General features: G+C 42.6%; 1 protein-coding gene across 1 annotated transcript in view; it reads right to left on the bottom strand.

Moving 5' to 3' along the window:
• LOC122808394 (phosphatidylinositol 4-phosphate 5-kinase type-1 alpha-like) overlaps window positions 1–26571 on the bottom strand; it is a 795187-nt gene that overhangs the window by 317289 nt on the left and 451327 nt on the right. Inside the window, exon 8 of the mRNA XM_044079360.1 lies at window positions 23014–23140. Within this exon, the coding sequence (XP_043935295.1) occupies window positions 23014–23140 (127 nt within the window). The remainder of the gene's footprint in view (window positions 1–23013; window positions 23141–26571) is intronic.

A 26571-nucleotide genomic window follows, 5' to 3' on the forward strand; every position in this document is an offset into this window, starting at 1 on the left:
GATTGCTGCCAAAGCAATGGATTAAAACTCAATGCAAAGAACTGCACTATATTACCTTTTGAAAAAATGTCAACCCAGGCAAATTACTTCTTTGATAAGACACCCCAAAGAGTTGACGCAGTAGTTAAAGATCTGGGAACACATGCAGACAGTAATATGGCGTTTGATCAACATGTGATGAAATCATTGTATGCTACCCAACTTATAAAGGTATGGAAATATAGGTCCAAGAAAGTTACAGTAACACTCTACTAGACCCTTACCAGAACCATCATTTAGTATAATGCCAACTTCAGCACACACCTGACTAGGCATATGCAACAGCTGGAATGCCCACAGAGGTTCCTCACCAAGAGGATTCAGGGTTATTAAACTGTACTATACTGATCAACATACAGCCCTAGCTGCATGCTGTCTCCTACATGTTGTTGACAGGCAATCTGTGCTTAGCATTCAAGGCATCCTTTGATCCAGCCCTAATGGAGCTTTTGCACATCAGCAAAACAAACAGCATCAGAAACACTAGATCAAGGGATTTAAACTTTGCTTGCAACATAAACAAAACATGTTGGTGATACAGATGTGTCTCTAAGGATCCCCATGCTGTGGGATAGGCTCCCCTCCCATGTGAAGCAGAGTCCATCCCTAACCCTATTCAAAAGTAACCCTGGCCACTGGATGTGAAATCGTAAATTTAACCTTGGGCTGGTCCCAGAGTCTCTTACAGACAGAGGCTGACAGTAAACATTTCCTAATTAACACTGAGTGGGAAATCATAAATTCGCCCCCAGGCTGGGCCCCATGTCTCCTATAGACAGAGGCCAACAGTAAACATTCCCCCACAGAACTTTTAGCAACTCCTTAACAAACATACCCCTCCAGTTTAGATGCACATGTTACAAGGGGATGCAATTGGATTGGGTTGCACAACTAGGCTTATAAACACCCTGGTGGTTGTTAGCCTAGTATAAATCTATGCACTTGCACAAATGCACAGATCTAACAGTCCCAATAACAGCAAAATACAGTGATAAATTTTACAACTTTATAATAAGAGGAAAAACTGTACAGCAAGGCTTGAACTCCTCAGAATGAGAACAGTATAAAAAAGATTACCAAGAAACTGCAAAATACTTTAAGGACGAGTAAAGCAATCCATGAAAAGAGATTTGTTTCTGAAGTGAAGAATTGCTAGAAGTCCTTTAACTACGTTAGAAAATGAAGAATTGGTAATCAGCATTGCTCTGAAATTTTCCTTTAATGGGCCCCCATGCCAAATACAAACAGACTAGCAAATAAGTTTACCACAAACTTCGCCCCCAAAAACCTGCTCAAAACACCATTCTTCCCAGAATTTCCTGCATTCCTATCACAAAGGAACATGTTCTTAAGATATTAAAGTCCAAAAACACTTCCTCCATGGGTTCTGACAATGTACCTGGGTGCTTAATAAGCAGCGGCAAAAATGCTCTCAACAAACCTCTCATTAAATTGTTTAACATAAGCTTAACCACAGCAGTATACTAGGATATGGCATTACAGCCTGTGGTTAAAGCTTAAGTTAAACAATTTAATGAGAGGTTTGTTGAGAGCATGTTTGCAGCAGCAAACATGCTGTCTGTGGTGATGCTGCTCCACAAGGGTGGCTCTACCATGGACCCTGGAAATTATAGACCGAATTAGACTTGCAAGTCTGACCTATAAAGGTATGAAGCACATCATAACCAATCTCAATTATGAAATCTCCTTAGGCTTGACCCAAAATCTTCTCTGCTTACCAATCATTTTTTCTTTATTCAGATACCCTTTTTGATTATTATTAAAACTCCTCTCTTTCACTTTCCATCCAATTCCAAAGAAATCTTCCTCCCCACTTTCCTTACAAAATTTTCATTTTATGACTCGTTTCTTGTAACATTACTTGTGCACTGGTACTGTGAATTTAAGTCAGAACCCAGTCTTGTTTTCTCCTGTTCACCAACCTGATGAAGTTCTAGATTAACAAGTCAATTTCTAATACAATAAAAATGAATGTTTATTCTGCTTACATATATTATATGTCTTTCTGTGGCAAACTGGACCCCCCTCCCCCCACCGACTGTCAAAGAACCTGGCAAATGAGATCTGAGGTATTTTAAAGGTGGAAGGGGAGTTATGGGTAGGGGATGAGTCAAAGCCCTGGATGTGAAGGTTCAAAGGTGCCAAAGTTGGATCTCGGCCAGATCCAAGTCCCATACATTGACTCAAACAAAAATGGACATCGAATTACATTTTTCCCCTCCCCACCCAAAAAGGAACACAAGTATCTACATTCTTTCTTGGGGCAACTGAGCTAAAACTCTGGAAAAAAAAAAGAAGTGTAAAGCTTCTTCTATTTCTTTCTTTTCACATTCAAACGCTAACTTAATCCTCTGGACAACACAACTAGTATAAATCAAAAATCTATTTGTTTCACTTGTTGGCAGCTAGCAATTTAAAGTATTTTATTTCTGAAGTTGTTCCTTTAACCTTGTGCTTCTAAATAGCCTTGCCATCTACCTTCTTTCATTTAGTAAATTAATATTAGAAGTTTTGGAATGAATAAGGTGCAGAAAGCAGCACAGTTTCTTGGACATCTCAAAAAGCTCTATTTTCAAAAGGTCAAACCTGTTATCTATATAGACAGTCTCTCCATCCACTTGTAATCAATGTTTGAAAGGCAAGCTGCATTCCAGAAACAGAGACAGAATTAACAAATGTGACCTTGAACTAACATTCATTAACAGCTTCTTCACATGTACTTTATGCTTTCACTGGTTTTAAAATAGCTAAGTCTGCAGCTTAAATTATAGTTATACTAAAATCCTTGCCTACGTATATAGTATGTGCATTAGTAAAATACTAAGCAATTGGTCTACAGACTACTGCATGTCTAGCCAATAATTAGAAGTTATGTACTTACCATAACGTTCCATCTGAGTAGGTGTATTCATTTGTCTGCAACCTGTGGGTCATGGATCCGATATTGGATCCGAACCGGCATGGTTTTCCAGCTATGGATCCGAGCTCTCAGCTCCTCCCCTCACCCATAATGCCCTGCTCTCCCTACATGACCTCAGATCGAGTTTGCCATAAATCAAAATACCCTAGAAAGGGTAACACGTAATATGCAGGAAACTGATAAGGCCAGGGGGATAGGAGGGCGGGATGGTTGCAGACAAATGAATACACCTACTCAGATGGAACGTTATGGTAAGTACATAACTTCTAAATCTGAAGTAGGAGATTCATTTGTCTGCAACCTGTGGGACAGAGTCCCCAGCTACCTGAATCTTGGGCGGCCATCATGGAAGGATATTCCGGAGCACCGCGGAGCCAAAGGATGCTCTACCTCTAGATGTAATATCCAACTTGTAGTGGGAAATAAAGGTATGAGATGAAGCCCAAGTGGCTGCTGAACAAATATCATCCAGAGGAATCCTAGCTTTAAAGGCCGCTGAGGTAGAAACTGACCGGGTTGAATGGGCATGTACTCCCCGTGCGGGCCTCCCAGAAGCTTGATAAGCCAATAAGATGCACTGCGAAATCCAGCGTGATAAGGAGACTTTGGAAATTGGTTTACCCAAATTTAATTTAGCAAAGGAAATAAACAACTGGTCGGATTGCCTATGACCAGCTGTCCTGTTCAGATAAAATTGAAGTTGCCTGTGAACATCTAAGGAATGTAGCTTGTATTCACCTTTGTTTTGATATTTAGGAAAGAAAACAGGGAGGTTAATGGATTGATTAATATTTGCTTCTTAGGAAGAAAGGACGGGTTGGTCCTGAGGTATACACGGTCCGGATGAAAGACCAAGTAAGGAGGCTTGATGGATAAGGCTTGAAGTTCCGAAACTCTCTTGGCCGAAGTAATGGCTACTAAAAAGGCAGTCTTGAAAGATAAAAATTTTAGATCTACCGTGGCCGCAGGTTCGAAGGGGGGAGCGGTCAAGGCCTGAAGAACCAAAGAAAGGTCCCATGGAGGAACCACTTGCTTTACAGGGGGTCTAAGAAGAAAAGTACCTTTTAGGAAGATTTTACACAATTTGGCAGACATCAGTGGACCGGAGTCATGACCAATATGATAGTGAGAAATTGCCGCAAGTTGTACTTTGACCGTGGAACTGCTGGCACCATCATTAAAAAGAGTGGTTAGGAAGTCAAGCACCAGAGGAAGGGGAACTGTGAAGGGGTCTAGACCTTGCCACTCCGCCCAAATGGAGAACTGTTTCCACTTGCTGCGGTAAACTTTCCTGGTAGATGGTTTATGAGCCGCTACCAGGATGGCCTTAACGGAAGACGAAATACCGGGAGTTCTGATTAGGAGTGGAACTGGAGCAGCCAAGCAGTTAGCTTCAGGTTGTCCAGATTCGGGGTTGATAGATGGGACGGGTGAGATATCAGATCCGGAATGGGATCTAGTATCCAAGGCGGATTCACTGAGTGAGACCTTAGGAAAGGGAACCAGATCTGTCGAGGCCAGAATGGGGCAATGAGAATCATTCTGCACCCCAACCGAGAGGCTTTCTGAAGAACTTGGAGCATCAGAGGCAAAGGAGGGTAAGGGTAAAGAAGACCGGGGGGGCCAAGCATGCACCAGAGCGTCTCTTGGGGTATCTCCGGGAGGAGGGATTAGAGCGAAAAAACTGTCACACTTGGTGTTTGAGGGAGACGCAAAAAGATCGCAACAAGGAGTTCCCCACCGTGCGAAGATGCGTTTCGCTACTTGAGCATTGAGAGACCACTGGTAAGGGTAGAGAATGGTGCGACTGAGCTTGTCCGCAAGGATGTTGGACCGACCGGAATATGCGCTATGGCGAGAAAGCGGTTGGTGGAGATTGCCCATTCCCACACTCTCATGGCTTCTCGACAAAGAGGGTAAGACCTGGTTCCCCCCTGTTTGTTGATGTACCAGACGACAGACATGTTGTCCGACTGAATCGCAATAGTTCCCAAGGGAAGAAAGGCCTGTAGTGCTTGCAACGCTAAGAGCACTGCTCTCATCTCTAGAACATTGATATGCAGTAAGGTCTCTGAATCGTTCCACGTGCCTTGGACCGTCCGGCCTGCAAAATGCCCCCCCCACCCGAGGCAAGAGGCGTCCGTGGTCACCGTGGTGAGAGGGGGAGAAGCACACAAGGGGCGGCCTCCGTGGAGATCCTGTGAGTGGAGCCACCACAAGAGGGACCGCTTGCAAGCCTTGCTGATCGCAATGGGATGATGCATAGGAAGAGCGAGATAAGACCACTGAACTAGGAGTGTCCATTGAAGGACCCGCATATTGAACCTGGCGAGAGGTAGAAGAGCTATCGCTGCTGCCATGGACCCTAGAGCCCTCAGGACCAATTCTGCCAGAACTAAGCTGGAGTGGAAGATGGCCCGCACCTGGAGCCGTAGATTCTGAACTCTGTCCGCAGTGAGGAAGGCTCTTAACTGTCTCGTGTCTAACCTGGCACCTATAAAATCTATGAATTGCGTAGGGGCTAGGTTGGATTTTTCTGCATTTATTGTGATGCCCAGGCGGGGAGCTAGATGGAGAAAGGAGTCTCGCGCCAATAATAGTAGATGCCTTGTTGGGGCGGTAAGGAGCCAGTCGTCCAGGTATGGGAAGACCTGTACCCCCTGAAGCCTCAGGTGGGCCGCTACCACTGCTAATACTTTGGTGAACACCCTGGGGGCTGTAGTGAGACCAAAGGGAAGGACCCTGAATTGGTAGTGACTGGCTCCCAGCCGAAAGCGAAGAAACCTCCTGGAGCGCCTGTCCATTAGAATGTGGTAGTACGCATCCTTGAGGTCTATAGAGCACATCCAGTGATTTTCTCCCAGAAGGGGGAGAATGGACTGCAAGGTAACCATTCGGAACTTCTCCTTGGGAACTGCCACGTTTAAGAGTGACAGGTCTAATATTGGTCTTAGGTCCCCCGTCTTTTTTGGCACTAAAAAGAACCTGGAGTAGAACCCTGATCTGATCTGGTCTGGGGGGACGGGCTGGATGGCTCTTTTCTTCAGCAGATGGCCAATTTCTGCCAAAGCGGCCTCCCACTGACCGGGTGGAACGTCGGGGAGGGACTTTAATTTTGGGATGTGATGAAATGGAATGAGGTATCCTCTGGATATGATGCGGAGGACCCAGCGGTCTGATGTTATGGACTCCCATGCCGCTAGGTGCTCCGAGAAACGCCCCCCCGACTGCCTCCAGAATGGAGCAGCCGGGCAACCCTTCAGGGCTGCTGCGCGGGCCGTTCAGAGAAGGGTTCTCTGGACCCGAAGTTCCTGGGAGCCCCTCTGCCCCTGGGGCGGCGTCCTCCCTGTCCTCCGCTGCCACGGAAGGACTGGTTGTCCGGAGCGGGTTGGGACTGCTGCGACTTCCGGAACCACATCTTCTTCTGGCCCTTTTGGTTCCTAGAATAGGACCTCTGGGGCACAGAGAAGCAGATTCCAACGGCAGACAGCGTCTTCCCGTTCTTCTCGCTCTGGGTCAAAGTATCGCGAACAGTTTTGCCAAAAAGGGCAGAACCATCGAAGGGGGCGTTCGTGAATGACGCCTTGAAGGGCTCCGTGAAATCGCAATGGCGGAGCCAGGCCTGTCGTCTGGTAACTAGGCCTACCCCTGCGGCTCTAGCGGCTCCCTCCGTAGCATGGGACAGTAACCGCATAGAGGAATTAGTCATGGACCTGAGAGTGGCCATACGGGTGGAGTGCAACAGTTTTTCCTCCTCCGACATGGACTCTGGGGGGGATGCAGCGTATTCCTTGATAAGATCGCGCTGCATCCTGATCACATGTGCCAAGTAGTTGAGCGCCCTCACTGAAAAGGTCGCTTAACTAAACATTCGCTTCCCCAAGCGGTCCATCATCCGAGACTCCTTGCTCGGAGGATGGACTGAGGGACTCTCCTGTGCGAGTTCCCTCTTGGTGGCTGCAGCCGTCAACATGGCATCTACCGGAGGCCCCTTGCTCCAGTGGGCACGGTCTGCCGGGGGACTAAGGATGCAGTCTGGCCTTCTGGGGATTGGCTCCACGGTGTCCGGTTCCTTCCATGCCCTGGTGGTAATTAGGTCCAACAGGGGGTCGGCAGGAGGGGACACCCAAGAGGTAGACGGGCCCGCTTCAAATGCCTCCAAGAACACGGACTCGTCCGAGGAAGACTTGGGGGCAGACCCCCCCCCCTTATGCGAAGCATTTCCATGATGTCTCCGAAGGAGACATCCTCGGGGGGTGATTTTGGGGAGCCTTCCCCTTCCTCCAAATCAGTGTCTTCTGTGAGAGACTCGGAGGAGTCTATGTGCCTCCTTTTACACGTATGCTTGCGAGGTGCATCCTCAGGGGGGCTGTCCGAGGAACCCTCGCAAGCGGTGTCCTGTTCCAATGGAACAACTTGGGGCAATGGAGCGGGCTGTCCCAGTGGCCGGATGGTGGAAGCCTGACCCAGTGCAGATGGAGTGCGGGAAGGAGCCGAAGCAAGTGCCGGGGGGTCCGGAAACCCTCAACAGGGCCCTCTCCACTACATCAAAAGCCGAGGCGGAGCCAACCTCGACCAAAGGATCCGATAATCGGCTCCCCCTCGGATCCGATGAGTGGATTGGAGCCGGCCCCGAGGCATTCGGATCCGAGGGGGCAGCGGGCTCCGACACAGATGGCGCCGAAGGAACACTAATCCCCCCGGATCCGAAGCTCGGATCCAGGCTCCGAGAGGTCGGATCCGAAGCACTCGAGGGCAGGGTCGGATCCCAAGTACCTAGTACTATCGGCGCCGACCCACCACCGCCCGCTGCTCGTTTAATCGCCCGAACCCGGGTAGCGGGTCGGAGAAGGAGCTATAGGTTTGAAAAAAGGGGTCGAGCTCCCCCCCAGAGGGGGGGGAGGCAGGAGCACTCCCATCTGCATCTGGGCCTGGATGAACCTTCTCATCATCCGGTCCAGATCAGCGTCAGATAAACTATATGTAGATCTCGACGAGGCTACCGAGGTAGGCCTTGAGTGCCTCCTCGATAGCCTCGACGGAGATCGGGTCTCCTCCTCCTCAGGTCCCGGTGAGAAGCAGACCGGAGCCGAGGAGGGGGAGAGCCGGTAGACAAGGAGGCCGGAGGAGAAGCCCGCTTAGCAGGCGGGCCGAAACAGAGGTCTCGCCGCCGCTTGTGGTGCTTCTCTCTCGTCCTTTTTCTTGCTTCCCTCTCCTCCAAACCACTAGAGGGAGGTTGAGTCCCAGGTGGAGGAGGGGGAGCAGGAGAGGAGGGAACCGAAGACATGGTACCCCCTGAAGGAGCAGTAGCCGAAGCCGTGTCCGGGGGCAGAAGTCCCGCCAGGACCAGCTTCGACCTCCGCTCCTTCAATGCCCTGGGGTTGAACCCTGCACAAATGGAACATCCAGAAGTGAGGTGTTCAACCCCAAGGCATTGAACGCACCGAGTGTGGCCATCAGCAGGAGAAAGCTTATGGCCACACTCGGAGCACTTCGAGAAGAAAGCCTTATGGGGTTCAGACATACTAAGGATTTTTTTTTTTTTTTAAATAATAAGTGCTAACTAGCCACAAAGAAAAAACACAGGCCCAAACACACACTACGCACCAGCGAGGGGAGGGATAAATAAAAGTTATAAAGTTATTAAAAAACTTTAAATTTTAAACTCAAAAGATAGGGAACCTAACACTTCCACACAAAACTGACTAAAACTTTAGAATTAAAGGCTTGTAAAAATATAACAATTGACACTTAGCTGAAGAGCTCTAAAATCCAGTCTGGTCACCAGCGCGGCAAACTAGATCTGAGGTCATGTAGGGAGAGCAGGGCATTATGGGTGAGGGGAGGAGCTGAGAGCTCGGATCCATAGCTGGAAAACCATGCCGGTTCGGATCCGATATCGGATCCATGACCCACAGGTTGCAGACAAATGAATCTCCTACTTCAGATCTAGAAATTGACTAAAGGTGAGAATAAAACCTTGTACCCTGTGAATGCGAGTTACACACCTTTACACCCTAAAATACACGGGGAAAAGGGTTATAATCATGTACACTTGACATAAGTAACACATGCATTAGCCTGCTGCACTGATGTATTACATATACTTATTTAGGTTCATAGACACTCGTTAGGCTAATGATCTATGAGGATCTTCTGAAGTCCAGCCATGAATCCCCAAATAAGTTCCTAACCTTAGTATTTTAAGTATGACTAACCCACAGCACTTTGTAATTTTACTAAGAATAATCCAGGGGCAAGCAGACATTTACATGTTACCACTGTCCATAAGGACAAGGATGTCAATCTAGGGGGAACTTGTGGCTTCCCATCCACACATCCAGCTTACGCTTGAACAGAATAAGTGATGTACTTTGTGTTACATGGACAGGAAATGATTCCACGGAAGTGGAATTCTTCGCGAGATACACCTACCTCTCCAGCATGTGCTATTTAGGTTGCAGAAGAGACATCTCAACAGGTGTTTTTGCCTCTACTGAACTTGAGGATGTGTAGTAGATCTGAAAAGATAGGGTTGGTGGAGGCTCTGTAAGAGAGGCACAGACAGCTCCTCGGTAGCCTCTAAGATCCTGAAAAAAGGGGAAAAGGTTTGATATGATCAGAGTAGCTTTTGTGAGTTTAGCCTTTGAGTTTCTTAGTGAGAAAGCATTATGACTGCATGTTGTGCCACGTGTTTGGACATGTAGACACCACAGGGGGCATTATACTCTGATCAGTCTGATGAGTGCAGTATATAGTAGAATGATTATGCCTATGGACCTGGATGCCACACCCTTACTAATAAGCTGTGCAAGGAAAAAGGACTTCCTTACAACAATGGATACACGGTGATTGACAGTTCATTATCTACATCAGTTTGCAAGTCTCTCACTATAGAAAAAATATGAAAGAGTAGCCTTTTGAGCTAAGCTAATACGACAGTGTTCTTTGTGGATAGCGCGACCGGGACCGTAACAACCAAGCTTAGAAATGAAGCACTGTAAGCACCCTGAAGTTTAGTTAGCTTAAACAGTCAGACAGCGGACAGAGTCCAACTATTCAGGTCAAAACTACTAAAAAAATATGAAAAAATAGCCTTTTTTGGTGTTTTAGCTTAGCTCGAACAGCTCAAAAAAGGTATTCTTTCATACTTTTTCCTAGTTGTTTTGAAATTCAGGGTGTTCATAGTGCTTCATTTCTAAGCTAGGTCTCTCACTATACGGTACATTTTCAGGATGTGCTGTTGATGTGATAGTTGCAGGGGATGTAATCCTTGTTGTAAGACAAAATTATACATTTTTTGGCATTTAGTTTTAGGCCATGGATAGGATATCAGCTATTTGTTTTGTTAAGGCCTTCCTGAAGGATCTTGGTATACTCGAGATTTTGACAGCACTAAGTTTACAGTTACTTGCAAACTTGGTAAGCCCTTAACATTAGCTTTGATCTTTGAAAAGTTGATGCCAAAGAGGAGTGGCCGAAGGACAGAACCTTGGGTTACACCAATAGTGACAAGTCTACTGGAGGAGACCGATCCATTCACCCCAACTTCTGGGTTTTATTTGAGAGCACGTTTGTTATCCAGCACATTATATAGGGATTTAAATTTAGCTAGATGAGTTTATAAATTATGCCTGATTGGGGATGGTGCTGAACACCTTTTCTCAGGGCTAGCTATGTGATGTGTACACAGCTGCCCTCATCTTTTGCTTCAATAACTTTTCTGAAGATACTGTATGCTGCAAGGTCGAGGTCACACTTGTTGATTCTAGCCAAGGATAGTACAGTTGTGTACACTTACCATAAATATAGATGTTGAGTGTATTCACTGTTGCAGTCATCACATTTGGGTAATCTGCTGGCAGGTTGCCCTCAGTCGGCCTGATTAACAAAGTCTTGGGTCCTGCGTTGGTTGCTGTCCCTTCTTCCATGATGCCAGGTCGTCAGGTGTATAAAACATGCAGCTGACACCATTTTCATCAGTTTTTCTTGCCCCAGATGTCAGGTGCCCCCCCAAATAGGGAGCAAAATACACACACATACATACATACATATATACACACACACACACACACATATATATATATATATATATATATATATGGATGTAATTTAGAACACACAAAATATACCTCCAAATACAAACAAATACACCAAAAAGGCTTTTGAGCATAGTAAAAGAAAGATGAGATATAGTGAGAGAAAAAACTGGGGGCTGGCGGGTGGGTAACCAGGACTGCAACAGTGAATACACCTGAACATCTACATTTATGGTAAGTGTACACAACTGTACTACGTTCTTTGTGTTTCACTGTTGCAGTCATTACATTTGGGTAGAATCCCAAAGCTATGGTTGGGAGGATGGAATTATACAGCATTAGGAGCAGCTATAAGGCCCTGCAGGACAGCAGTGGCAAAGCCTGCTCTGGATTTAGAGAAGAGAGGTAAATGGTAATGTTTGGTGAACGTATGAACTGAGCTCCAGGTAGCAGCTTCTAGAATTGTCTCTGGTAGGAACCCCTCTGAGAAAGGCTGCAGAAGTAGATACAGCCCTGGTGGAATGGGATCTGATCCCCTTGGGGACAGGTTTACCATGGTGCATGTAGCAGAAATTAATACAATGGCTTATCCATTTTGAAATAAGTCTGCTTTGAAATAGCCTTTTCCTCTGCCCCTGCAGCAAATGCCACCAGTAATTGCTCAGATTTTCCTAGCAATTTTGTCCTGTTTAAGTAGAATCTTAGTTGTCTGTGTACATCTAATGAATGCAGAATCCGCTCACCCTTGTTCTGTGGATTTTGGAAAAAGGTTGGCAGATGAATGGTCTTATTAAGAGCCACACTAGATACCACTTCAGGCATAAAGGATGGATTGGTCTTGAGAGCCACCCTGTCTGGGTAATAGATAATAAAAGGCTCCACTGCCATGAGAGCCTGTAGGTCTGAAATCCTTCTAGCTGAAGTGACTGCTAAAAGAAAAGCTGCCTTCCAAGAGAGAAATGTTATGTCTGCAGTAGCAGCTGGTTCAAAAGGAGGTAGGGTGAGTTTTTCCAACACAAAATTTAGGTCCCATGCAGGAGTTGGTGCTCTCCTGGGAGGTCTTAAATTTTTGGCCCCTCTGAGGTACTGCTTTAAGCAGGGGATGAGGAAAGAGGGGAGGCTCTGTGTTGTAATGAGCTGAAATGGCAGAGGCATGGATTTTTATGGAAGAAAAAGATAGGCCCTTGTGAAGCATCTCAGTTAAATATTGCAGAATCTGAGGAATACTGGGCATTGCTGTGCTTATTCCTTGTGCTTGGTTCCAGGCACAGAATCTTTTCCATTTATCAGCATAAGATTTTCTAGTACTAGGCCTTCTAGCCTCCAAAATAACATCCATCACAGGTTTGCTGAGAGATGTAACCGGTGAAATTAGTTGATTAGCCGTGCTGCAAGATTCAGAGTTTGGAGCGGAGTGTGCAGAATTTGATAGTTCTGCTGAGACAGTAGATAAAGTGTCTGAGTCAGGTACCACGGAGGAAGGTGTGACATATTGCATAGGAGCGGGTACCAGTGTTGGCGAGGCCAGTCTGGAGCAATCAGAATCATTTTTGTTTTTTTCCTGTCCGACTTTTAGTAAGACCTTGAAGAGCAGAGGGGGAAAGGCATACACTGACAGGTTTTTCCAGCTGAAGGAGACAGCATCCACTTTCCAAGCTTTTTTTTGATGAATTCTTGTGCAGAATTTGTCCAACTGATAGTTTTGGGGTGAGGCAAAAAGATCTACATCTGGGCTCCCCCATTTGCATGTCAGCATGCTGAAGATTTGTGGATCCATAATATTTCTGCTTAGTTCGTCTGCCAGAGCATTTTGGTTTCCTTGCAGGAATTGAGCTTGTAGATGTATTTGATAAGTCAAGGCCGTGTTCCACAAAGCCATGGCTAGTCTGCAAAGGGGGTAGGAATGGGTACCCCCCCCTGCTTGTTTATGTACCACATGACTGTGGTGTTGTCTATCAGTAGTTGTCCTGGATGAAGATAGTCCTTGAAGGCTGTCAGAGTATTCTGTACAGCTAGCATCTCTTTCTGGTTGATATGTAGGTGCATTTGATTTGGGCTCCATTGGCACTGAATGCATCTCCCTGCCAGATGTGCCACCCAAGCATAATCTGACGAGTCTGTAGTCAGGGTTTGGGTGGCAGGGGGTGGAATGAATGACAGTCCCTTGTTTTGGTGATAGGCCTCTGCCCACCACATGAACTCTTGCTGCAGGCAATGAATGATAGGAATCATTGTTTCCAGGCTGTAACAATGTTGACTCCATAAGCTTTTTAGGTACCATTGAAGTTTCCTCATATACAGTCTTGCATATAAAATTAATAGAATGCAGGAAGCCATGAAACCCAAGGCCTGCAGAATTTGTCTTGCAGATAGCTGGGTTTTTGTGGCCACTTGTTTGAAGTAAATCATCAATTGCATTTGTTTTTCTGGCGTGAGGCAAGTCATCTGGGCAGTTGTATTCAAGCTTGCACCCAGGAATGTAATTATTTGAGAGGGTACCAGTTGGGATTTATTTTCGTTTATGGTGTACCCTAGACAAGTTAGAAGCCTTTTTACAAATGCCAGATGTTTTTGAAGAGTGTCCTTGTTTTCTGCCTGAATTAGACAATCGTCCATATAAGGATAAATTTGAATGTTTCTTTGTCTGCAAAATGCAATTACTGGTGCCAGGCACTTTGCGAAGACCCTGGGTGCAGTAGATAAGCCCAAGGGCAGTGCAGAGAACTGGTAATGCAAAAAGCCTGCTTTGAAGCGGAGGTATCTTCTGCAAGATTCCCTGATTGGAATATGCAGGTAAGCCTCAAGTCTAGAGTTACCAACCAGGCATCCTTGTCTGGCATAGGCAGTAACTGTTGTAGAGTCAGCATCTTGAATTCTGGAATGTCCAGAAATGTATTTAGAATGGATAAGTCCAGAATTGGACGTTGCGATTTGTCTTTTCTGGGTACCAGGAAAAGTCTTGAATAAAAACCTTGTCCCTTTTCCTTTTCGGGTTCTGGTTGAATAGCCCCCATATTCATGAGACATAACTTGTTTCTGGGCCTCTGCCCACTGATTTGGAGGCAGATCTGGCCATCTGTTTGAGATCAGCAACGTGTGGAAATGAAATCTGTATCCCTGGGATGCCATATTTAAAACCCACTTGTCCTGGGTAATTAGTTGCCAATTTCGTGCATGAAGTGCCAGTTTTCCCCCCAAAGGGGCAGCCAAGAGATACGTGCTTGGTCATTGCAGAGGGAAGCCATTGAGACTGTTTACCGTAGGAAGGTGCCTTGTTACTTCCAGATTTGGAGGTGGAGGCACCCCATTGTTTTGCTCTACAAGTTCCTTGTGACTGAAACCTGGAGCCTTTGGAGTGTCTGGGTTTGAACTGAGCAGCTCTCGTGGGTGCTGGAAAGGACCAATTCTTAGTAGGCCAGTGCCTACTGAACCTGGGTGGTTGCACTTGTAGGAAATCTTTTACAGTTTGCAAAGATTTAGCTTTATCTTCCATCTTTTCCAAAACTTCTTCTGCCTTATTACTAAATAGACTGTCCTGTTGTAAAGGAACATCCAACAATTTTGCTTTAACATAATCAGGCAGATTTTGCTCCTTGAGCCAAGCATGCCTTATCACAGATCCAGTTACAGCGGCCCTGCAAGAGGCCTCCAGGGAATAAAAACCACATTGCAAAGTATGCTTTCCAACTTGTTCAGCTGAATGCAATAAACCCTGCAACTCTATTTTCCACACAGTCAGAAATCAACATAATTTTCTGTTTAAGTAAGCCCATGACACACTGCTATTTAAGCATATGAAATTGACAGTTTAAAGCTCTGATTGCCAAGGTCGCAGACGTGTAAACCTTCTTAACCCATCTATCCAGCGCCCTGGAGTCTCTATCAGAAGGGGTAGTATTTTTAGCAGTAGAATCCTTAACGCCCTTAGGACCCTGAGAAATGGTATCAGGGTCAGCAGTAGGATTTTTAAAAAGGAATTTGTGGGAGTCAGGAACCCTGTAATATCTGTCTGGCTTACTAGGAGCCAGAGGCAGGGAATCAGGAGCCATGCTGGATTCTGAGAAAACATCAACAACAATGTCTAGAACAGGAGGTATAACCAAAAAGGCCTATGCTGTGGAAGAAGGAAATCCCCAAGCCTCTTTTTAGATTTTGAGAAATCCTGACTCTCCCAGTGAAAGTGTCCCCTTAAGATAAGCAAAGTTTCTGCAAAAGAAAACTCCTCAGGAGGAGAAGCAGAAGGGATGGAATCTTCTGCATCAGAGTCCTCATAAGGTGGAATAGATAATTCTAGCTGAGAAGAGTAATCAGAAGAAATAGAAACCTGATGTGATGATTCATAGTCAGTGCCTTGCCTAGGCCTCTTAGCAGGAAGGGGATGGGAACGCCTGATGAAGGTAATTAAATCCTCAGCCATTTTGATAATTTGTTTTTTAGGCATAGGGGCCAGTGCATGTGGCCCAAGCATCGGTTTTTTAGATATAGAAGTTGATTTTGGCCTAGGTTTTGAAGATGGCGTTGGTTTAATATACAAATCTTTAGGCCTGAAAACTCCCTCAGAAGCCAGTGCATAAGGTAGAGATATCCGCTGGGTCAATACTTAAAGTGTCTTACGAATGGGTCTCAGTAGAGGCCTGCGAATCAAAAGCAGCTGGTATCAGGGGCTGCGGAAGTGCCTCACTGAATACCGGCAAACCGGCTTAGGAGAAGCTTCGTTGGTTTTGGACCTCGACGGTCTGTCTCTGCCTTTACGTTTTTTGTGTATTCCGGTAGTTGGATTGCTAACCGATGACATTTCTGGATAGTTGAATCTTGAGCCAAAATATTTTGATGCAAAAATATACAGACACTTAATAGTGCGTTGATGAAATTTAGCACAAAACCGACAGTAAGGTATGTTGTGGTCAGGGCCTAGGCAAGGAATACAGTACAAATGAAAATCCTTATGAGGTATTTGCCTCCCACAAGTAATACAATTATTAACTTTTACTGACATCGGTAAGGGGCAAGAAATAGTTTCCCCAATGGGGTACTTAGCTTTAGGTTGAAGATTTCGGTTCTGAAACTCAAAAATGAAAATTTCAGGAGTCTGCCGACCAGTACTTGCGAACTACTTCTGCTTCGGGCACTGCGCAGCAAGAAAGACTGATGAAAATGGTGTCGGCTGCATGTTTTATACCCCTGACGACCTGACATCATGGAAGAAGGGACAGCAACCGACGAAGGACCGAAGACTTTGTTAATCAGGCTGAGGGCAACCTGCCAGCAGATTACCCAAATGTAATGACTGCAACAGTGAAACACGAACATCTGCCTTTGAAAGAAACAAACTGGCTTGGGTCTTGAGTTTTATGCCACCTATGTCCTTATTTATCAATTCCATGATGACCACTTCCATAGCCTTACAGATCAGGCTGGTCTACAGTTGCCCAGGTAAGCTGATGGCTCACCTTTGTGCCAGAGGATAACTGTTTTCCACTAATCTAGCACAAAGCCTGACTGAAGGCTATTTAGGGAATTTGACAGGTGCTGTTTCAAGATGACCAGCAGGCATCCTGATATGTTATCAGCCCCTACAGAAGCAGTGCTATTGGCCTTATATACAGCTTTGAGGACTTACTCCTTCAGATCTCCCAGGAACATGTGGCTCTTGGTATTTTATCTGGGAACGTGGGGAGGAGGGAATGAAGTAAGATCTAAATTTATCCACGAGTGTACTGGCTACTTCTTCAGCATTACAATATGAGACATTTACAATTAACTGCACAGTTTTGTGCAGTATTACTGAGCTTTTTAACACAGTTAGAAAATACTTTGTGATTATCTTTTGCCAGGGTGGTTATTTTTAACTATCTAGCTTTGGTCGAGATGATCAGGGACACTGGAGTTCCCCGTTAAGTTTGGCAAGATCTTTTTTGGCATTTGGAAGGTTAACTTTATTTTTTACGTGCAATGAACTTTTTACTTTATTTTTTGACATTTGATTACTGGGAAACTCTGAATGGGAGAGTGCCCATTTTCAGTGGAGGCCCAGACAGAAAAGCTCCAAGTATTACAAATACATTTTATCACCAATTTTATGATCTTCAAAAATACAAAAACATCTCCAGTTTAAATAAGTATACCAAATGTGAAAACATTGGTTAAGAATAGATAAAATTTATGATGATGATTTAATATTTAGGGGAATTTTAGCAACTGAGAAATTAAAGGTAAGCTATTACAACACAAACAGGAATTGCAATATAAAGTGAGACAGAAAAGAGGGTCATGGCATACTCAGAAAGTAAGTCAAGGGACAGAAATAGACTGAAGTAAGGTAATGAGTAAAGAAGGGAGAGCAAGAAGGTGTAAGGTATGACCAGGTACTTAATCTTATTTAGGGATATAGTTTATCCTGCAGTTGAGCAATAACATTTCCACATTTTGGCTAGACAGTCTTTAAGAATGGTTTTAACAGACTGAAGGGAGGGTGATGACCTGATGGCTACAGGTAAGGAGTTTTAGGCCTTAGCAAAATGGTATGAGTACAGACCATTCATAGGTTTGTGGATAGTGAGGAGTATTTGGTTACTGGATCGTAATGACAAATTAGGAATATAGTTGTGTAGAATAGTATTTAGTACTGGAACAGCAGATGGATGCTAGATAATTTTACAGATAGTAAGAAGCTGTGTATATTAGTTAACAGGGTAGTTCTAACCAATTTAGGCTTTTTAGTGCTATACAGTGATGGGTTCTGAAGGGGCATTTGCTGCAAATTTAGCCACTTTATTATGGTATTGTTCAAGTTTTGATTTTTGTGATGTTGAGAGGTTAGTAAGGACGAGAGCAGCAAAAGCTGCGAGGGTAGGAGTTATGTAGTGGCAAGTGCAGTTTTAATTATAATGGTGAGAGTTTTTGCCTCTGTAAAGCACCTCTAGTTTTTGTTGATTTTTATTCAGTTTTGTATATGCAGGTCAAATTTAAAATCATCATCTAATATCCTTAATAATTTGCTGTGAAAAGTTAGTTCAATGGTTGCACTTAAAGATTTAAATTTTTTTTTCATAACACAGGGACTGGGGTTATCTTTTTTTTTTTTTGGAACACAAGTTGTGACTTACAAAGTCATGTTTCAGTGGCTGTTAAAGCTTTTCCAGAGTATTTTTTGAGGTGTGACAGTTTGCCTGATATGCACAGGAATATGGAGCCATCTGACTATTGTTTTAGGGACACCTGTTGTGTGGAGAGTGTTGGTGATGATGTTAAACACAGTACAAAGGACAGAGCCTCGTCATGCACCGCTGATGACTTGCAGGCATGGAGAAGTGTGTCATTTTAGTGACTGATACCTACTGTAGTAGCTTTTGAGCCAAATCAAGGTGGGCTGAGACAGACCTAATGAGGGCATTTGGAAGTAGAAGTTTGCTGTGACAAACTGTGTCAAAGGCTTTAGACAAGTTTAGAAATAAGGAGACTAGTTTGCAGTTACCTCCACCTTTACTGACAGCATTTACAAAGGTTACAAGTGCAGTGTTAGCACTATGGGGGGATGGAAGCCAAGCTGTTTGGGGATAGGAGTTCTTCCTGTTGGAGAAAATTTATTAATGGTTTTGGAATACATTTTTACAAGTACTTTGGTGGGGGAGGATAAAGATTGCTTTAAGTCTAAAGTTAGTGATGTCCATTTGATTTCCTCCTTGGTGTAGAGGGAACATGCTCAATTTTTTTTTTCCAGACAGAGGGAATGGAGGGTTCATGGACTGATCTATTTAGAAGACTTGAGACAAGATAGGCAATGCTATCGGTTGCTTTAAGGTACTCACTGAGAAGGTCATCAGCTGAAGTAGAGCATGGTTTAAAAGTAGTTTTACACAGTAAATGGGCACAGACTTGAAAGTGGATGTGGTCTTATGTGACTGTTGGACAAGGTTGAGATTAGATGTTGGGGAATTGCTGCTGATTTGGAAAGCTACACTATCTACGAAATAAAAGTTGAATTCTATTGTAATTCTGAGTGGTGAGTTATTGGGACAGGAGTTAGGGTTAGGGTTGAATTTTAAGTCAGGATGCAAGATTTCTTTAACGGCTAAATATAATTTTTTTAGTATTGTGTTTACTATTGTTCTGAAAGTTGTTATAGCATAGTTTTTGTCTGTTATTTGTTTAGCATGATCAATTCAAAATGAAATCTGTAGTGCTTATATACAGCTTTAGTAAAAACAGTTTGGAAATGCATACCCTAAAACTGTTCATATAAATTATGCACATAGCAATGTAATAATGAATCATAACCATCATTCAAATCAAACAACAAAATTTATCTAAAACAGCTCCAAAGAATTCTACAACATCAGATATACATTTTAGTTCAGTATTATGACCTACCTACATTTTGCCAAGCATAACAGCCATTGCTGTGTTCAGAATAATAAAACTAAATAAATGAATATATCAAAATAGACATGAGGCGCAAAAAAAATCTACCCACTGCGCATAAAAACAAAAAATAGAGCTTACTTTTGCCTCAGTAGAACATTTTCACGATCCAAAACCATGTATATATTTACAAACCATTTCTACTTTGTATATATTACACATCCAAAAGCGCTCATAGCTATAATGGAGAATCTGAAGGATGACTTGAAGAAGACAAGGCTTCTTCTGGGTCCTAATGCCTAGAGTATACATAACTTAAGCATTAAGATAAGTTTTTTATAACAACTGCCGGTTGCTTAAAACTTAATCATATCAATGAAAGGTAAATGCCTCCCTTCTATGAACATATAAACTAAATATGAGGAAATACATACAGTATGTAAAATATATATACACAACCATAAAAGATAAGCAACTAGACTATAAGACCTCTAAAGCAAGAGTGATTCTCCGTGATAGCTATGAACGCTTTTTTGGATGTAATATATACAAAGTAGAAATGGTTTGTAAATATATACATGGTTTTGGATCGTGAAATGTTCAACTAAGTAAGCTCTATTTTCTATTATTTGCTGTTGTACGAGATTTTCAGCGCTCTCATGTCTATTTTGATATATTCACGCTTAGTGAGCAGTGTGAGTTTTTTTTTTTTTTTTTATATTTATTACACAGCAAACAATGCGTGTGCTGTTATGCTAAAATGTAGGTCAGCATAATACTGAACTAAAATGTATATGTTGTGTGATTTGAATGATGGTTATGATTCATTATTACATTGCTATGTGCATAATTTATATGAACAGTTTTAGGTAATGCATTTCAAACTGTTTTTTAAACTGTTTAGATTGTTTTTCTCTATTATGACTATAAATTATAATTTGATTAATTGCATTTGTATGTTTAATGAGCCCGAAAAAAGCTGTATATATAAGCACTATTTCATTTTTTTGAATTGATATGAAGAAGCATAAGCTGGCTAAGTGCTAAAGCCATTTCATGCTATTTGAATAAAAGTTCTTTTTGTTTTTTTGAATTGCCTATTATGGTCATTACTTGGGAGTTGCTGTAACCTATGTCCTGGCTTTTTTCATTTTTTACAGCTTTTTCTTTTTTTTTGTTTGGTGAGAGCACCTTCAGCTGTGAGTAGTATTCTTGGTACTGTTATTTGTTTAGCATGGTTGCAGTGCATTCTGAAGTTTGAGATAACAGTGGTGTTTTATATTTTTGCCATTCTTTCCTCTATCTTGCATCAGCATTCTACTCTTTTTAGACAGATAAAGGGGGGGGGGTGTTCAATGCTATTTAAGAAAGCTGTATTGAATTTACATAATCTTAAAATCCAATTATACTCGAAAATATGTTTAGCCAAAGCATTTGCATGTTACTCTGTATGTCTGAGTTATGTTCTACCACTCGATCTTTTAACTTAAGATTGCATTTACCCACATAGAAAGGAGGACATTTAGTACAAGTACCCACATAAACTATATTCACATTGTTGTACATTGTTAAACAATTAAATCCATACATCCTCTTAGTTATGGGATGTATGAACGTATTACCAGGAATAATATCTCCACAGCAACTACGATTATGACAAGGAAATGTTCCACACCTATTAGGTATCCATTTTTGTGTTTTAGAAGCTGGGCCAGATCATGAGCTTAAATTCAGAGTAACTGATGTTAATCATAAGCATATTAGAGGGGAAGATGTTAATAATGCAGTTGAAATTAGTGAATATAACTGGATTTTAAGATTGCGGGCAGATATAAAGCCTGGTATAAATAGTACGGTTACAATCAAACCTATTTTAATTAAGAAACAGAAGCAAATGTATCGTTCTTAAATTAATGTTATATGCGAATATTTAGTTTCAGTGTTTTGATTAATTTAGATTCTAATATTCTACTGGTTGTCTTTTTTTGAATTTAATTACTATACATATTGGTTTATTCAAACTGTTTTTATTCAGCACTGAGGAACGTTTTTTACTCAAAGACTTTGCTTTTCGCTTTTTTAATAAATGTACTTGGCATTTTTAAGTGCGGAATTCTTTTCTTATTTTGACTTGCTTTCTCCGACTTGGTTTGCCACCTTATTGTCCCTTCGTTTGTTAAGTATAGAAGACAATGGACTGGAGGGAATGAGTGTGGGATAAAGAATCTCCACTTTGATGTGTTTAATCTTTCCTCAGGAGGATGTATACCAGATGATGAGCCAGTCAGCTACAGAGCAGTTCCTTCAAAAATTAAGCACTCAGAATTTTATTCTCAAGTTCTTCCTAACAAGTCAATCACATCCTGTGCAGACATGCACTGTAGTTTATAGCACCAACCAAAACACCAAACAAGTCAAAACACTGGGACAAGGCATCCTACTGTGAATGCAACAGAGTTTCACAAAAGTCCTTAAACTCCAACACAAAGTCACAAAGTTTTACCCAGTGCCTTTCACATTAGATGGTCCTGGAAGTGGGAGATGTAAAACCACCAGTTACAGGCCATATGCCTCACTGCAGCAAATTATCTCCATCTTCAGTACCAACATAATCCTTGCCTTGCAGGAAGCTAGAAAAATGTTGAAGTCTCTGGAACCTATGTTGGACCAAAGACACCACAAAAAATTCAGCACTGGGACACTTGGTGAATTGGTAATGCCTGACTGACTTGTAAATACATCAAATATTTGAGGGAGAATGATGGTACAGATTCAAGTTGTTCTAAAGGCATCAGTAATGACATACTCCAAGAGCAAAATAAACGGAGGTTCTTCAGGCTTCATCAGAAGGGCTGTAAGACACTTTTGGGAGGGTGAGGAGGAGGAGGAGGCGGCAGAAGCCCAAAAATGGATGGTGAAAACACCTCAGGATGATCCCAAGGTCCTTCTTTGCCAAAAACTAAAGACTGGCTAAGCCTTGAATCCTTGTTAGCAAAGGGTGAGCTCACTGCCTGATGGATTTGTAAGAGGTGGTTAAAAACAGACCTGCCTCAAGGAACTTTAGTTCTGGACTTGGCCTGCAAGTGCTTGCAGTTGTGGAGTTGTTTCAACAACTTTTATCTGTGGCTATGAAGACTACACTCCCATCCTTCTTTCCAAAAATGATCTGACCCCTCCATTACCTGCAAAGCATTTAAAATCTGGTAGCTAGGATAAACTGCTGGCATGTGTGGCAATTTCATGTTCTGTGACACAATACAGCCAATATCTGGGTGGGTCTTTGCTGGTAATTTGTTGACCACATTGGATACTTCCTTTAGCAGTTAGGCATGCAAAGGTAGTATTTTTATGAATGGTAGCAAGGACAGACCCAAACTAAGAGCAATGTGTACACACACACACACACACACACACACACACACACACACACACACACACACACAGTGGGTTTTGGGGAAAACATGCCTTCATATAAATCTCTCTCTGCACAGACTTCCCTGAGGATTGGAATTTGGCTTGGGTTTTCAAGAAAATTCTAACTGCTGACAAAGAAATTCTTATAAAGACCCATTGGTGGAGGTCCACCATTCTACATCTCCACAATTCAGTTCACATACCATTAGAAGAGCTTACCTATGGGCTGGCGAGTTCTGCCCACCACTGCCCAAAGAAGAAGTAGACAAAGTTGTTGCTACAGAATCACTGGCTTCATCAACTGGAGGCGTCCTTGGCAGGAGGTCAGGGCGACCTAGATGGGGATCTGTTAACAGAAACAGAACAGGTTTAAGAAATATAAAAACAGAAAATAACTGCATATGCAGTTTGACTTAAAACTTCTGAGTATAACCCTATAAATATACGTATTTTCCCTCAGTCACCCACCATGCACTAAACAAGGAGTTCATCCAGTTACTCAATCCACTTAAGGTGTTGAATTTTGTCTGAATTTCCTTCAACAAATTAAAAAAAAATGTGCTAACATATGATACAGACATCAAGCTAGAGTTATGTCACACTTCACATAAATGTACTTACTTTACTGAATCTTATTCTTAAAAGTAATAATTTTATTAAAAATACTATACTTGGTTTAACGAATACTGTAAAGAAAATGACGATAAGTCTTCCATAGCTTCTTGCACATCTGACTGCATCAAGGCTGGGTTGTGCTGAAATGGGTCTTTGGAACAGCTCACTTATGCAAATAAACAGGGAAAATTCTATAGATGATATGCTAAGCCTGGTCAGTAATTAAACTATCATTATTATAATGCAAGTCTCTGTGAAGTTTTTACAATTCACAACCACCAAAAGAAAGTCTGTTGTACTCAGCCATCTTTTGTTAAAGAGCTGTATGAGGTTCTCACCCTAACGGTACATGACTGACGCACACAGTCTCGCGCTCCTGGCTTAATACATTTAAGATATCCACACAGTATAAAATAGACTCCTTACATGGACACAGACTGCCAGTCTATAATGCCTTGAGAACAGTGAACAATACTGAATACTGCAAGTAAAAAAAAAAAAAACAGCAGTAAAAGTCAAGCCGTTAAACATCAACAATAAGAAAATGTATCTGAGCAGAACACTGTACCCTCCACTCTTTATATAAAACAATATGCAAGTTAGGCAAGTCACAACCACAAACATCCATGGAGGCATGCACTCAGAAAAGGTGCTTCTCTCTAGAACATACAGGTCCATATCAGTTACTATGCCAAGCTATCACTCAGGTTCATAATATATTGTCACACTTTTGTCCAGTTTGAGCTCAATGATGCTCAGTGCAATCTCAGATGGCTGCAATACTGCAGCAGTTTCTGCATATCAAGACCAAGGCTTTTGGGGTAATTACTTTATCCCAAGGTTGTGCAACCTTACAGTTGTATGTACAAGTTGTAGGGAAACGTCCTATTATGCAAACACTATCATGGTTTCAATCACTTATAATTTGGTCAAGTGGCCACCAGTGAGCTGTCTTGCACAGAAAGTACTTCAATGTCATGAACCCATTACCCTGTGCACCTTACCTCCTGGACCCAAGTAGGTTCAGGTAAGACTACATGGTAACAGATGCAGCCACTCCCAATCATAACCCTTGATTTGTATTCCAGACTTTCAGGGTTATAGAATCACTGCCACCCAGACTACAAATCATGAACTATAGAGCTTCCCATAATGAGAAATCTGTAACAGTGGGTCTATCTTCGGCAACAGCAGGGCTACAGCTAGCAGGCTTTAGGACTGCAAGTCAAATAAGATTCTCCTATGCTGTGAAACACCATCCCTTTATCGCACAGTAAACTGCAGTGTCAAGCCTCCACATGTTCCGTGTGATGTGTAAAAAGAGGTTTACCATCAGAACATTTGGAGTAGTTGCTCTCCTATTCTCTTCAAATGGGGAAGATGGATGGGTATGGTACAAAGGATGGACTTGGAGATCTACCATTATAGTTAGTTCATAACTTTTCAATTGGTTATTAAAAGGACAGAATACCTAGTAAAAACTCCTTAGTGCACTTCTGTATGAGATCACCACTTTTAAGAGTAGCCCTAAAGAAAGGCCTTGAAACATCACCAGCTAACGTTATCCTTCACAGAAGTAGACATTACACCAAACAGTTGTCACAGAGATTTCAGTGTTGGCAAAAAAAGTAAATGCAGTGCAATAAATTTAGACTATTGTATCAGGATGTTTATATGGTTTATTACTGCAAATTTGTATGTAAACTATCATCTGGCTAATGCAAGCTTAGAAATGTTGTAATTAATGTCTTCCAGAAAAGGAAACTGGCTATCTTCGTAGGTAGTTTCTGCCCACTCCATGTGGAACTTCTGATAATTCACATCAATACAACAGATCACATGATCTCACTGGTTAAAATATTCTGAGGAAAAACATTTGAAAGAATCAAGCTGTTTAAGGTTAGTCACTGTGATTTTGGGCAGGAAAGGTGTTCCAGTGGCATCAGCTGAATCATTTTAAAGAGTGGGATTGCCACTTGAGATGTAGAAGCAATATGATTACACAAAGATGTTTTTCCTCAAATGGGGGGGGGGGATGCCATAATGTTCCTTATGTGCTCAAAACAGGCAAGCATTAGCTTTAACACATGAGCTTCACAGATGAGAATTCTAAAAATAAGTGTTACAGATGAATACAAATTTTTCCCAATTCTATCAAACACCTTCCCACCCTTGTCAGAAGGGGCAGAATTTTTAGTTATGTACTTACCATAATTTGGTATCTGTGTTATCTTCTCATTTTGCTTCACTGATGGGTTACGGATCTGATCCTCGGATCTGACTCAGCCAACTTTTACAGACTTCAGCTTCCAGGCTCGAGCTCCTCCTTTACCCACAATCCTCTGCCCCTAGCTCAACCTCCTTAAATCAAGTTTGCTGCCCCTTATAGACAGAAGATGGAAGGAAAAGAAACCAAGGGCTCAACCTGGAATGCAGGTTCCAACAAAGGCTTTTCTAGATCCTCTAAAACCAAAATGATTTTGGATGGGGGTGGCTGGGCAGGAAGGTGAAGCAGAATGAGAAGAGGACAACACAGATACCAAGTTATGGTAAGTATATAACTAAAAAAATCTGTTGTCCTCCTCATTCTGCTTCAATGACGGGTCAGAGTTCCCAGCTACATGATTTCTTGGGTGGCCTTAAGGAAGCATATGCTGGAGCACAGAGGAGCCAAATGGTGTTCTGCTTCTGGAAACTATATCCAACTTATAATGGGACTCGAAGGTATGAGACTTGGATTAGCTAGCTGCAGCACAAATGTCATCAATAGGAATTCTAGAAGAAAACACTGCTGATGCAGCTATGGATCTTGGTGAATGGGCTTTTAGAGGAATAGGTGACTTCAGACCATTTTACTAAAACAAAGGATATATAACTGGTTATCCACTTTGCTATAGTTACTTTTGAAACTGCATGACCCTTACAATTAGAGAAAAACAAAAAAACTGCTCTGATTTCCTGAACTGTGTTGTCCTATGAAGGCAGAAATGTAACAGTCTGTGAACATCCAAGGAATGCACTGTTTTATATTAGCCTATGTAGCTACTTTAGCATGAATGAAGGATTAGTATGGAGGGAAACCCTATCCTTGTGAAAAATAAGGTAGGGAGGCTTGGATGAAAGTGCATGCAATTCAGATCAAAGGGCAGGGCTCTGACTTGG

Source organism: Protopterus annectens, chromosome 8.part0, assembly GCF_019279795.1.
Source record: "Protopterus annectens isolate FY-2018-M chromosome 8.part0, PAN1.0, whole genome shotgun sequence".
NCBI classification, from domain to species: Eukaryota; Metazoa; Chordata; order Ceratodontiformes; family Protopteridae; genus Protopterus; species Protopterus annectens.